Consider the following 15,140-nt stretch of genomic DNA (forward strand, 5'->3'; position numbering starts at 1 on the left):
TAGGGAAAAAATAACCCAAAGTGAATGTAAAACCAAAATAATTACAGTAGAGTCTCACTTATCCAAGACTCGCTTATCCAAGGTTCTGGATTATCCAGGGCATTTTTGTAATCAATGTTTTCAATATATCATGATATTTTGGTGCTAAATTCGTAAATACAGTAATTACAACATAACATTACTGCGTATTGAACTACTTTTTCTGTCAAATTTGTTGTATAACATGAAGTTTTGGTGCTTAATTTGTAAAATCATAACCTAATTTGATGTTTAATAGGCTTTTCCTCAATCCCTCCTTCTTATCCAAGATATTCGCTTATCCAAGGTTCTGCCGGTGTCAGGACCCAGGCTACAGAACACCAATAACCATGCGCAGAGGCCAGATTCTATCTAATATCTTTATTTTAGGAATATATAAAGTCAATAAAAACAAGTGAAGAATAAAGTTCAGAAGTAGACCTTTCAGGAAAGGTCAAATATAGTCCAGGAAAATAATGTCCAATATGAGATATTAGAGTCCAAAGTTATAATCCAATGACCGAAACACACACTTTGCCAAGCAATAGTGTGGGGAGAAGACAAGGTCCTTTAGTCCATTGAAACTTGGCAACTAGGCTGGAAAACAAACTTGATACTTGGCTAGAACAAGACTTGAAACAAGGCAACAAGAAGCAAAAACAAGGTCCGTGGCAAACGCGAAACAAGGCAGGCTTGAACTTGGTCCGGGAAACAAGGAACTGGAGTCCACGCACGATCTCACTCCTCGAGCTGACGAATTGACTCCGCAAGGATCTCCTTGCGGCAAAACACCTATATAGGATCTTGTTTTCCCGCCAAGGAACACTTTCCCTGGAGAACAAGAAGTGAAACCCAAACTGTGTCCAGATGCAAGACTCCTTAGAATTTCTCAAGGGAAGCAGACCTAATCAGCTAATTGTTTGGCTGCGATTCTGGCACTCTGGCGATTCGCCTCCCTAGCTCCTCTATCTCTATTATAATTGTCTCTCTGGGAAAACGGGGGAGAATTCTGCCCAAGGCTTGTTTGGCTGACTTCTTGAGGGCAAACATCCTCCAGGTGCAGGGCCTCCGATTCTGGCTGAACCGGTGGAAATCCCATGTTTTCCTCTTCGTCTGCCACAATGGTACTAGGAACGGGACTACAAGGCCCATGAGACATCACAGCCGGCCCGTTTAGCTTGGATCAGTGAGACTCTACTGTATTTGCATTTTTTTATGCATCTTGCATTGCACTCGTCCTGCGTTTCAGTGGTCCGATCAGTTTATGAATCTGTTGTGCATTTTTACCACTGAACAAATTGGGTCTCTGGACCGTCATAATTTTTTTTTTGACTGAACTGTATCCCATCCAGATTTTCCAGGGCTCTTCCTACAACGACTCGGTGGCCAAAGTGTGGAGCCTGGATGCCCCACGGATCTCCCTCCATCCCCAAGGGACCGTGGTGGAGTCCTCCGTGGCCGTGGAGCTGAGCATTTCTCCCCTGGGAAAAGGACCTTCCGCGGTCCTGTACTTTGAGAAGGTGGGTCCAGTGGCCGTTGCCTTCCTAGTGAAAGTGGCCACTTTACTGGGTGATCATCAAACATTCAATGAAACGGTAGCAAGCAACATTTCGATATCAAATGATTTCTATGTTAGTAGAAGGTTATTAGTTTAATCTTTTAGTCTAGGCCCCTGGTACCCAACATTTTAAATATGTATACAGTAGAGTCTCACTTATCCAACATAAACGGGCCGCCAGAATGTTGGATAAGCGAATATGTTGGATAATAAGGAGGGATTAAGGAAAAGCCTATTAAACATCAAATTAGGTTATACTTTTACAAATTAAGCATCAAAACATCATGTTATACAACAAATTTGACAGAAAAAGTACTTAAGTACATGGTAATGCTATGTAGTAATTACTGTATTTACGAATTTAGCACCGAAATATCATGATGTATTGAAAACATTGTCTACAAAAATGCGTTGGATAATCCAGAATGTTGGATAAACGAGTGTTGGATAAGTGAGACTCTACTGTATCTTGTATTTTAGTAGTGTTTTATCTCTTTGTTTTACGAATGTTGTGCCCCTCCTTGAACCGCAAAGAGAGGCAAATTATTATTATTATTATTTAATAGTGTTTTATCTCTTTGTTTTACGAATGTTGTGCCCCTCCTTGAACCGCAAAGAGAGGCAAATTATTATTATTATTATTATTTAATAGCGTTTTATCTCTTTGTTTTAAGAATGTTGTGCCCCTCCTTGAGCCGCAAATTAAGGCGTATCATCATCATCATCATCATCATTAAATAGCGTTTTATCTCCTTGTTTTACGAATGTTGTGCCCCTCCTTGAACCGCAAAGAGAGGCAAATTATTATTATTATTATTTAATAGCGTTTTATCTCTTTGTTTTAAGAATGTTGTGCCCCTCCTTGAGCCGCAAATTAAGGCGTATCATCATCATCATCATCATTAAATAGTGTTTTATCTCCTTGTTTTAAGAATGTTGTGCCACTCCCCGAACCGCAAAGAGAGGCGGATATTATTATTATTATTATTATTATTATTATTATTATTTAATAGTGTTTTTCTCTTTGCTTTAAGAATGTTGTGCCCCTCCTCGAGCCGCAAAGAGAGGCAGATTATTTATTATTATTATTATTATTATTATCATTATTTAATAGTTTTTTATCTCTTTGTTTTAAGAATTTTATGCCCCTCCTCGAGCCGCAAAGAGAAGTGAATTATTATTATTATTATTATCATTATTATTATTATTATTATTATTTAATAGTGTTTTATATCTTTGTTTTAAGAATGTTGTGCCCCTCCTCGAACCGCAAAGAGAGGTGGATAATAATAATAATTGTTATTATTATTATTTAATAGTGTTTTATTTCATTGTTTTAATAATGTTGTGTCCCTCCTCGAGCCACAAAGAGAGGCAGATTATTGTTATTATTATTATTATTATTATTATTATTATTATTATTATTATTATTATTAATATTTAATAGTGTTTAACCTCTTTGTTTCAATGATATTGTGCCCTGCCTCGAGCTGCAAGTAGAGGCGGGTAATAATTGTATTATTATTATTACTACTTTAATAGTGTTTTATCTCTTTGTTTTAATGATATTATGCCCCACTTCGAGCCATAAAGAGAGTCTGGTAATAAATGTATTATTATTATTATTATTATTATTATTATTATTATTATTATTATTATTAAAGTGTTTTATCTCTTCGTTTTAATGATGTTGTGCCCTGCCTCAAACTGCAAGGAGAGGAGAGTAATAAATATATTATTATCATTGCAATTATTATTATTATTATTATTATTATTATTATTATTATTATCAACACAACGACGTTGTATGGCACAGCAAACAAGATCGATATGCTGGATTTCGTTTCGCAAAACCACAAGTCGAACACTTCCCAAGTGTCTAGGACTGTGTGATGTATTTTCTGATGATGCGTGCAGATCCCAGTAGGGTGGCCTTTTGCAGTTGGCAGATGGTGATTTTGTCAATGTCTATTGTTTCCAAATGCCGGCTGAGATCTTTTGGCACAGCACCCAGTGTGCCCATCACCACTGGGACCACCTGCACTGGTTTCTGCCAGAGTCTTTGAAGTTCAATCTTGAGGTCCTGAGAGCGGCTGAGTTTTTCCTGTTGTTTTTCATCTATGCGACTGTCACCTGGGATGGCAACATCAATGATCCAAACCTTGTTCTTTTCCACAACTGTGATGTCTGGTGTGTTGTGTTCCAGAACTTTGTCAGTCTGGATTCGGAAGTCCCACAGTATCTTTGCGTGCTCATTTTCCATCACTTTTGCAGGTTTGTGATCCCACCAGTTCTTTGCTGCTGGGAGGTGGTACTTGAGGCATAAGTTCCAATGGATCATTTGGGCCACATAGTTGTGCCTCTGTTTGTAGTCTGTCTGTGCGATTTTCTTACAGCAGCTGAGGATATGATCCATGGTTTCGTCGGTTTCCTTGCAGAGTCTGCATTTTGGGTCATCAGCTGATTTTTCAATCTTGGCCTGAATTGCCTTTGTTCTGATGTCTTGCTCCTGGGCGGCAAGGATCAGGCCTTCTGTCTCCTTCTTCAGGGTCCCATTCGTGAGCCAGAGCCAGGTCTTCTATTATTATTATTATTATTATTATTATTAATTGCCTTTGTCCTGATGTCTTGCTCCTGGGCTGCAAGGATCAGGCCTTCTGTCTCCTTCTTCAGGGTCCCATTCGTGAGCCAGAGCCAGGTCTTCTCCTTATCAGCTTTTCCTTAATAATTAATAATAATAATAATAATTATTATTATTATTAACAGTTTTAGAAGTATATTTCCATATACATTTACTTTTGCTTGGGATGGAGCACAGGACACCCGTGAAAGTGGAAATCTTCCATACATTTGATGCACTGTCTTTGCAGGATGTCACCGTTACGATCCAAGCTTCGTACGAGCAAAAGAAGTTGGTCTTGCACCTCTCCCATGCAACGTAAGTCCTAACAACACTGTTCCCTTCTGTGAGCGATGGGAGTTGCAGTCTGAGCTGGTGTATAGCCCAACATGAAGTTGGGAGTAAATGACTCCTCCTATCTGTTTTTGTATTTTCTTCTGCAGGATAGAACCCAGAACAGTTAAGAGCTCCCCAGAGATCGATGTGGTAAGTTTCTAGTCCTCATGGTCTTGAACCTGAGCAGTTGAACCTTTTATTATATATAGTACAATCCCGATATCATTAGGGGAGATTTTGCAATGATATGTGAAGTTGCAAAGCCTATTGAAATTAAGGTCTTGCAGTGCAGGAATATCAATAGAGGATGCACCCCAAGCTTCTTGCAATAGCATAGAGGTCTTGCTTTTTTATCTAGCCTGTTGTTGATAATAATAATAATAATAATAATAATAATAATAATAATAATAATAATAATAATACAGTAGAGTCTCACTAATCCAAGCTAAATGGGCCGGCAGAAGCTTGGATAAGCGAATATCTTGGATTATAAGGACTGATCAAGGAAAAGCCTATTAAACATGAAATTAGGTTATGATTTTACAAATTAAGCACCAAAACTTCATGTTATACAACAAATTTGACAGAAAAAGTAGTTCAATACGCAGTAATGTTATGTTGTAATTACTGTATTTACGAATTTAGCACCAAAATATCACGATATATTGGAAACATTGACTACAAAAATGGCTTGGATTTTCCAGAGGCTTGGATAAGCGAGGCTTGGATTAGTGAGACTCTACTGTACCACCACATTCACCATAAGCTAGAAATGATGATGATGGTGATGGTGATGATGATGATGATGATAATAATGACTTTAGGGTCACCATAGGTTAGAAATGATGATGATAATAATAATAATAATAAAACTTTATTTATACCCCGCCACCATCTCCCCAATGGGGACTCGGGGCGGCTTACATGGGGCCATGCCCAAGACAATACAATAAACCAAAACATAATACAATTAAATAATACATTACATAAAATAAACAGTACAACATAAGATCAAAACAGCAATATAACACGAGCGGGCCGCATGAATACATTTAAAAACTAGATTAAAAATTAAAACTCTGGGTGAGAAAGGGATCAGAATAAAACCTCGAGGGACGGGACATCAGATAGTGAACCAGTCTAGAGGATAAATGATGATAATGATGATGATGATAATGATGTAACCACAACCTCCTGAGGATCACCATAAGTTAGAAATGATGATGATGATGATGATGTTGAGGATGATGACGATATAGCTACAACCTCCTGAGGGTCACCATAAGTTAAATAATAATAATAATAATAATAACAACAACAACAACAACAACAACAACCACTACCTTAGGGTCACGATAAGTCTGAAATAATAATAATAATAATAATAATAATAATAATAATAATAATAATAATAACAACAACAACAACAACAACAACAACAACAACAGACTCTGGCACAAGCCAGTAAAGGTGGTCCCAGTGGTGATCGGCACACTGGGAGCAGTGCCTAAAGACTTTATAAGAATATAACCACAACCGCCTGAGGGTCGCCATAGGTTAGAAATAATGATGATGATGATGATGATGATGATATAGCCACAACCTCCTGAGGGTCACCGTAAGTTAAATAATAATAATAATAATAATAATAATAATAATAATAATAATAATAATAATAATAATAATAAACAACAACAACAATAGACACTGGCACAAGCCAGCAAAGGTGGTCCCAGTGGTGATCGGCACACTGGGAGCAGTGCCTAAAGACTTTATAATAATATAACCACAACCGCCTGAGGGTCGCCATAGGTTAGAAATAATGATGATGATGATGATGATGATGATGATGATGATATAGCCACAACCTCCTGAGGGTCACCGTAAGTTTAATAATAATAATAATAATAATAATAATAATAATAATAATAATAATAATAATAATAATAATAATAATCACTACATTAGAATCACCATAAGTCTGAAATAATAATAATAATAATAATAACCACTACATTAGAATCACCATAAGTCTGAAATAATAATAATAATAATAATAATAATAATAATAATAATAATAATAATAATAATAATTATTATTATTATTGCCAAAAGATCTCAGCCGGCATTTGGAAACAATAAATAGACATTGACAAAATTACGATCTGCCAGCTGCAAAAGGCCACCCTACTGGGATCTGCGGCCATCATCCGAAAAACATCACACAGTCCTAGACATTTGGGAAGTGTTCGACTTGTGGTTTTGTGATACGAAATCCAGCATATCTATCTTGTTTGCTGTGTTATAATAAAATAATAATAATAATAATAATAATAATAATAATAATAATAATAATAATAATAGGCAATTTTAACAGTTGCCACAGTTAATAACGTCCAACCTTGAATTGCAGGATGACGAGGCGCTTGGGCACTTTTTGGAGAAAATAATTTCCGTTGCTGGAATCCCAGAAGTGATTTCACGTAAGTTTTGGAATTTAATGGCTCAAAATCAAATGTTCAGGGATCTGTAGCCCTTTCAATGGACACTGTATCTGGGGGCTATAGATTTAAGATAATCTTAGCATTGGAGGGGATCCCAAAAGACCATGTAGTCTAACCCCTTTCTGCAGGAAGACACAATCAAAGCCTTCCCAATAGATAGCCATCTAGCCTGTTTCAAACTTCCAAAGGATTGATGAGTGAGACCTTTGTAGAGAATATATTCAACACTTTGCAAATGGGTATAATATATTCAACACTTTGCAAATTATTATTATTATTATTATTATTATTATTATTATTATATTAATTATATTTATTTTATTATGACACAGCAAACAAGATAGATATGCTGGATTTCATATCACCAAATCACAAGTCAAACACTTCCCAAGTGTCTAGGACTGTGTGATGAATATATTTATTATTATTATTATTATTATTATTATTATTATTATTATTATTATTATTTCAATAGTCTTAAAAGCATATATGAAAACACACACACACATATATATGGCTGTTTCTCCTGCAATTTTAACTTTGTGGGGAGGTTGATACCAGGTAGGGTTTTTGTACTATATTTTCTCCCTTCTGAAAGTATAACTATTATGGCGATATCAGACCTTTTCATTGTTTCTTTGGGCTCCATAGGACTGGAACCAGTGCTCACCTCTTTGATGGACAGCAAGGGACTCTACCTGTTCGAAATCAAAGATCCCGAGATCGTAACCGAAAAGGTAAGTCATAGAAAGTTGTTGTTGTTGTTGTTGTTGATATTGCCACGCAAAGCTGGAACCCAAGTTGGGACAGAAATAATACTGACACAATAACAATAACAATAATGACACTAATAATAATGACACGAATAACGATAATGATACTAATAATAATGACACTAATTGCAATATGGGGAGGTATTAAGGCACTTGTAAGGAAATGCCAGAAAAATGTCGGGCGATCAAGGAGATGGAGCAACAGCACCCTGCCCTTTCCCGGTGTCTGGAACTGAGCACAAGCCTCCAAGATGCCAAAGATGGGAAAAACCTATATATACCTCTATCTATGTACAATTGTCTATCTTGTCTGTCTATAAAAAATTGCATTGAATGGTTGCTGCATATGTATGTTCTATGATTTGCTGTGAGTTCCCTTTTGGGGTGAGAAGGAAAGAATATAAAGACTATAAATAAATAAATAAATAAATAAATAAATAAATAAATAAATAATAGCACTAATACTAATAACAACACTAATAATAATAAGACTACTTACAATAGTAATAAGAATAGTACTACAGTAGAGTCTCACTTATCCAACACTCGCTTATCCAACGTTCTGGATTATCCAACGCATTTTTGTAGCCAATGTTTTCAATACATTGTGATTTTTTGGTGCTAAATTCGTAAATACAGTAATTACTACATAGCATTACTGTGTATTGAACTACTTTTTCTGCCAAATTTGTTGTCTAACATGATGTTTTGGTGCTTAATTTGTAAAATCATAACCTAATTTGATGTTTAATAGTCTTTTCCTTAATCCCTCCTTATTATCCAACATATTCGCTTATCCAACAACGTATCCGGCCCGTTTACGTTGGATAAGTGAGACTCTACTGTACTAATAATGACAGAGCCCCTGATGGCGCAGCGGGGTAAACCGCTGAGCTGACCGAAAGGCCGCCGGTTCGAATCCGGTGAGTGGGGTGAGCATCCGCTGTTAGCTCCAGCTTCAGCCAACCTAGCAGTTCGAAAACATGTAAATGTGAGTAGATCAATAGGTACCGCTCAGGCAGGAAGGTAACGGCGCTCTATTCGGTCATGCCAGCCACATGACCTTGGAGGTGTCTATGGACAACGCCGGCTCTTCGGCTTAGAAATGGAGATGAGCACCAATCCCCAGAGTCGGACACAACTAGACTTAATGTCAGGGGGAAACCTTTACCTTTACCTAGTAATAATAATAATAATAGTAATAAAAATGAGACTAATCATAATAGTAATAATAATAGCACTAACAATAATATTAGGTAGGTAAAGTCAATTTGTGTCCTAATCTGGTCTACCCACATTTGCATGTTTTTGAACTGCTAGGTTGGCAGAGTCAGACATGACTGGACTTAACGTCAGGGGAAAACCTTTACCTTTACCTAGGTTGGCAGAAGCTGGGGCTAATAGTGGGAACTCACCCAACTCCCCGGATTTGAACTGGCGACCTTTTGATCAGCAAGTTTAGCAGCTCAGTGGTTTAATCTGCTGCGCCATCAGGGGCTCCTTACAATAATATCAACCCTAATAATAATAATGATACTAATGACAATATAGTTGAGTCTCACTTATCCAACGTAAACGGGCCGGCAGAATATTGGATAAGCAAAAATGTTGGATAATGAAACATTAAGAAAAAAGCCTATTAAATATAAAATTACATTATGATTTTACAAATTAAGCACCAAAACATCATGCTTTACAACAAATTGACAGAAAAAGCAGTTCAATACACAGTAATGTTATGTAGTAATTACTGTATTTACGAATTTAGCACCAAAACATTGCAACATTTATTACAAAAACATTGACTACTAAAAGGCAGACTGCGTTGGATAATACAGAACCTTGGATAAGTGAAGCTTGGATAAGTGAGACTCTACTGTAGTAGTAATAATGTCACTAATAGTAATATTTATAATAATGAAAATGACTAATAATAGCAGCTGTATCTCCCTTTTGCTGCCTCTTTTGCCTCCTTTTCCAGGGCTACTTCATTATCCAGTTGGACTTTGCTTTTCCACACTCTTTGCTGATCGATTTCTTGAAGACGGCGCTATAGAAGACACCTTGCAAGGAAAACCTGCACCAAACCAAAGGAAAACACCCATTGAAGGTGTTTTTTTCCAGGCTTAGAACTATGGTTGATGCTCTACTACATGGAGGAGATGCAATGCAACTTCATGCTCACAGTGTGCAACTCTTTTCTTCCTTGGAAAAAGTCTGCTCGGCCTCAAAACAACAGAAGGCACCATTGCTTCCTATTCGGGACTCAACGAGGCTTAACGAGAAATTTTGTATTTGTTTGTTTTTTGAAAACAATACATGAAATGACATAAAGATGAATAAATCATAAACAAACGGAATCGCACGTTGTTCCCGATCTACCGGACAAAAGAGACAAAGCAAAGCAATGCAGTAACACCAGTATAATAGGATATATCAGGCATGGGCAAACTTTGGCCCTCCGGGTGTTTTGGACTTCAACGCCCACAATCTTTTTCATGTTTTTTTTTAATTGTTTAGCATTACACAACGATAATAAAGCAATACTAGGACTTCTTTTCAGTTTTATCTTCATAATATCTTCTGTTTCTCTAAATACATTTCTCCAAAATTTACTTACCGTACATATTTACATTGCCACCGTTTATATGTATATGTTCCCATTTCTTAACATCCCCTCCAACAATATCTCGAGTGATTTTAATGTTAGCTATTTTAATGGTGTTAGATACAATTTCCACATTAATTTAATAATAATAATAATAGTAATAGTAATAATAATATTTACATTGCCACCATATATGTTTATATGTTCCCACTTCTTAACATCCCCTCCAACAATATCTCGAGTGATTTTAATGTTAGCTATTTTAATGGTGTTAGATACAATTTCCACATTAATTTAATAATAATAATAATAATAATAATAATAATAATAATTACATTGCCACCATATATGTTTATATGTTCCCACTTCTTAAAATCCCCTCCAACAATATCTCGAGTGATTTTAATGTTAGCTATTTTAATGGTGTTAGATACAATTTCCACATTAATTTAATAATAATAATAATAATAATAATAATAATAATAATAATATTTACATTGCCACCATATATGTTTATATGTTCCCACTTCTTAAAATCCCCTCCAACAATATCTCGAGTGATTTTAATGTTAGCTATTTTAATGGTGTTAGATACAATTTCCACATTAATTTAATAATAATAATAATAATAATAATAGTAATAATAATATTTACATTGCCACCATATATGTTTATATGTTCCCACTTCTTAACATCCCCTCCAACAATATCTCGAGTAATTTTAATGTTAGCTATTTTAATGGTGTCAATGTCAATTTTAATTTTGTCAATGTCTATTGTTTCCAAATGCCGGCTGAGATCTTTTGGCGCGGCACCCAGTGTGCCCATCACCACTGGGACCACCTGCACTGGTTTCTTCCAGAGTCTTTGCAGTTCAATCTTGAGGTCCTGATAGCGGCTGAGTTTTTCCTGTTGTTTTTTGTCAATGCGACTGTCACCTGAGATGGCAACATCAATGATCCAAACCTTTTTCTTTTCCACAACCGTGATGTCTGGTGTGTTGTGTTCCAGAACTTTGTCAGTCTGGATTTGGAAGTCCCACAGTATCTTTGCGTACTCATTTTCCAATACTTTTTCAGGTTTGTGATCCCACCAGTTCTTTGCTGCTGGGAGGTGGCACTTGAGGCATAAGTTCCAATGGATCATTTGGGCCACACAGTTGTGCCTCTGTTTGTAGTCTGTCTGTGCAATTTTCTTACAGCAGCTGAGGATATGATCAATGGTTTCGTCGGTTTCCTTGCACAGTCTGTATTTTGGGTCATCAGCTGATTTTTCGATCTTGGCCTGAATGGCCTTTGTCCTGATGTCTTGCTCCTGGGCTGCAAGGATCAGGCCTTCCGTCTCCTTCTTCAGGGTCCCGTTTGTGAGCCAGAGCCAGGTCTTCTCCTTACCAGATTTTCCTTCAATTTTGTCAAGGAACTTTCCATGCAATGTTTTGTGGCGTCAGCTGTCAGCTCTAGTTTGTAGTGTGGTTTTCTTGTACTGATTCTTTGTCTGCTGTGTTTTGAGGAGTTTCTGATTTTTGACTTCAATCAATGCAGGTTCTTCACTTTGCTTTACATATTCTGCCAGGGCATGTTCTTCTTCTTTAGTATCCCTTTAGGCTGAGCTGAAAGAGTTGGAGAGCTGGGCGGGAACAAAGGCGCCACAGAGGCGCCATAATAATAATAATAATAATAATAATAATAATAATAATAATAATTATTATTATTATTATTATTATTATTATTATTATTTGTCAAGGAACCTTCCATGCAATGTTTTGTGGTGCCAGCTGTCAGCTCTAGTTTGTAGTGCGGCTTTCTTGTACTGGTTTTTTGTTTGCTGTGCTTTGAGGAGTTTCTGATTTTTGACTTCAATCAAAGCAGGTTCTTCACTTTGCTTGACATATTCTGCCAGGGCATGTTCTTCTTCTTTGACTGCTTGTTTTACTTGTAAGAGTCCTCTGCCACCAAATTTTCTTGATTTTCTGTTCAAATTGTCCAGTTCCATAATAATAATAATAATTCCAGCATATCTATCTTGTTTGCTGTGTCATAAAATAATAATAATAAAATTTATATCCCACTTTTCTCCCATGGGTGGGATTCAAAGCTGTGTACAACATATAAAATTAATACAAATGCATCCAACCACAATACATAATCAGTTAAAATATCATATCCCGATATAAAAACCCAATTAACATATCAAATAAAAGAGTAGTAGAGCTGGGTGTCATTATCGGTTAGGCTTCTTTGAATAGTAAACATCAAAGCAACCGTCCTGTCTGAGGACACATGATTTCCCGGCAAAGCATTGCCTGTTTCTTGCAACTCGAGTAAAGTTTCACTTTCATGTTGCAGAGCCTCTGCCTGGATGCAAGTGCTGCAGATGACAGGTGAGGAGAAGGGGCAGGTGGCCGGGAAGGGGCTTTTGCAGCGGCTAAATCAAAGCCGAGAACGTGAGGAAAGCACAGAGAGATTGAAGGCATGGATTGCATCAGAAAGAGAAGACCTGGTTGTGGAAGATAGTGCGAGGAAACACGAGCTGAGCTTTGGTCTGCCTGCAGTACTTAGACTGGCCATGAGGGGGCTCCATTGCTCATCCTCTTGGCTGTCTGCTAGTGCTGGCAAGAGGATATATAATAAAAATAAATATAATGAAATATATAAAATATAAATATGAAATCTATCTATATATATAAAAGAGTGATGGCATCACGGCGACCCACAAAACAACAAAACTACAGGCCCCCCAACCTCGAAATTTGACAACACAACCCATCATCCACGCCTCTAGGTTGATACAACAAAAAGAAAAGAAAAATAAAGTCCTAATTAGAGAGAGAGGAATAATTGCTTTTATCCAATTGCTGCCAGTTAGAAGGCTAAGCTCCTCCAACTTGGTCTCCTAGCAACCCAATTAAAATAATAATAAAAAACACTAAAAAATTGATACAATAAAATACTATAATAACAGAAAATAACTAAAATGATGTTACAGTAAAGTCTCACTAATCCAAGCTAAACAGGCCGGCAGAAGCTTGGATAAGCGAATATCTTGGATTATAAGGACTGATCATGGAAAAGCCTATTGAACATCAAATTAGGTTATGATTTTACAAATTAAGCACCAAAACTTCATGTTATACAACAAATTTGACAGAAAAAGTAGTTCAATACGCAGTAATGTTATGTTGTAATTACTGTATTTACGAATTTAGCACCAAAATATCACGATATATTGGAAACATTAACTACAAAAATGGCTTGGATTATCCAGAGGCTTGGATAAGCGAGGCTTGGATTAGTGAGACTCTACTGTATTTGATTATTATGTTATTATGATGTAATACAATGTAATAATAATTATAATTCACTATTATAGTTGTATATTTATATTACATGCAATATTACTAATAATATTGCGATATAGTTGTATAATATAATGTATTGTATGTATATATACTTGTAAACCGCCCTGAGTCCCCTTCGGGGTGAGAAGGGCGGGATATAAATGTCGCAAATAAATAAATAATAATAATAAAAATAATGCAAGAAAATAATAAAATATAACAAATAAAAATATAACTTACAATAAAATTAATAAAAAAAATGCAAATAACGTCAAATAAAAATTACACAACAATTTTGAACCAATACCACCACCACTTTGCCACAGCAACGCGTGGCCGGGCACAGCTAGTATATTTATATATTTTATAAAATATATAAAATATAAAAATAATTTTTTAAAAAATAAAAAATATATATAATATATGTGACTAAATTGTAGTATGCTGTTGCATATAATCGGACTTGAGTATCGTGCCGGATCTTGAAATGCATGCACTCTGCACATGCTTCGATGGCAAAATTGTAAAAAAATTGGGAAGCCTTGGAGAGGAGATTCCATGTTTGTAATTTGGGATTTATTCTGTGCAAAATTTTCAAAATTTCTTTCCACCATGTCTGCTGTATCAATTTAATGATATAATGATATATAATAATATTATACTATACTAATATTATAATATATTGTATATACATGTAATATTAATTATAATATGATGATGTCATACAATGTAATAATAATGATAATTCACTATTATAATTGTATATTTATATTACATGCAATATTACTAATAATATTGCAATATAGTTGTATAATATAATATATTGTATGTATATATACTTGTAAACCGCCCTGAGTCCTCTTCGGGGTGAGAAGGGCGGGATATAAATGTCGCTAATAAATAAATAAATAAATAAATAAATAAAATTGTCACATTATTTATTTATTTGTTTGTTTGTTTTTATTTCCAACATTTATATCCCGCCCTTCTCACCCGAAGGGACTCAGGGCGGCGTACAAAATTGGCAACAAATTCGATGCCTACACATAATTAAAACAGCAATGAAAATCCAATTAAAACAATATAAAAATATAAAACATATGATTAAAATCCATTCATCCAAAATCCTTGTGCTGTTATACATTTGCACAGAAAATTGCACTTTCTGAACAGGAAGCATTTTGCCGAATGCTTTCTGACTGTTGCGTCTATGCCTGTAGCAATTATACTTCAATTGATTTCAAAATATTTTAGATGGTTTTGATTGCTTTTTTGGGTTGTATGAGAAGCATCCATTCATCATTTTTTGAAAATAGAAATTAAATGAATACAGCAGACCAGGCATGGATAAACTTCGGCCCTCCAAGTGTTTTGGATTTCAACTCC

The 15,140-nt window shown here is 35.7% G+C and overlaps 1 protein-coding gene across 2 annotated transcripts in view; it reads left to right on the plus strand.

Annotated features, from left to right (window-relative positions):
• The window catches only part of cetp (cholesteryl ester transfer protein), a 30,977-nt gene extending 20,613 nt beyond the window's left edge, over window positions 1-10,364 (plus strand). The window contains exons 11-16 of one of the 2 annotated variants that reach the window (XM_062961747.1): window positions 1,371-1,538; window positions 4,447-4,514; window positions 4,640-4,682; window positions 6,946-7,015; window positions 7,688-7,773; window positions 9,791-10,364. In XM_062961747.1, the coding sequence (XP_062817817.1) occupies window positions 1,371-1,538; window positions 4,447-4,514; window positions 4,640-4,682; window positions 6,946-7,015; window positions 7,688-7,773; window positions 9,791-9,865 (510 nt within the window). In that variant the 3' untranslated portion in view covers window positions 9,866-10,364. The remainder of the gene's footprint in view (window positions 1-1,370; window positions 1,539-4,446; window positions 4,515-4,639; window positions 4,683-6,945; window positions 7,016-7,687; window positions 7,774-9,790) is intronic. The other variant, XM_062961748.1, reaches the window with a different exon arrangement.
• The last annotated feature ends 4,776 nt before the right edge of the window (window positions 10,365-15,140 follow it).

The sequence above is a fragment of the Anolis carolinensis genome, unplaced genomic scaffold, assembly GCF_035594765.1.
Source record: "Anolis carolinensis isolate JA03-04 unplaced genomic scaffold, rAnoCar3.1.pri scaffold_9, whole genome shotgun sequence".
Classification (NCBI taxonomy): domain Eukaryota; kingdom Metazoa; phylum Chordata; class Lepidosauria; order Squamata; family Dactyloidae; genus Anolis; species Anolis carolinensis.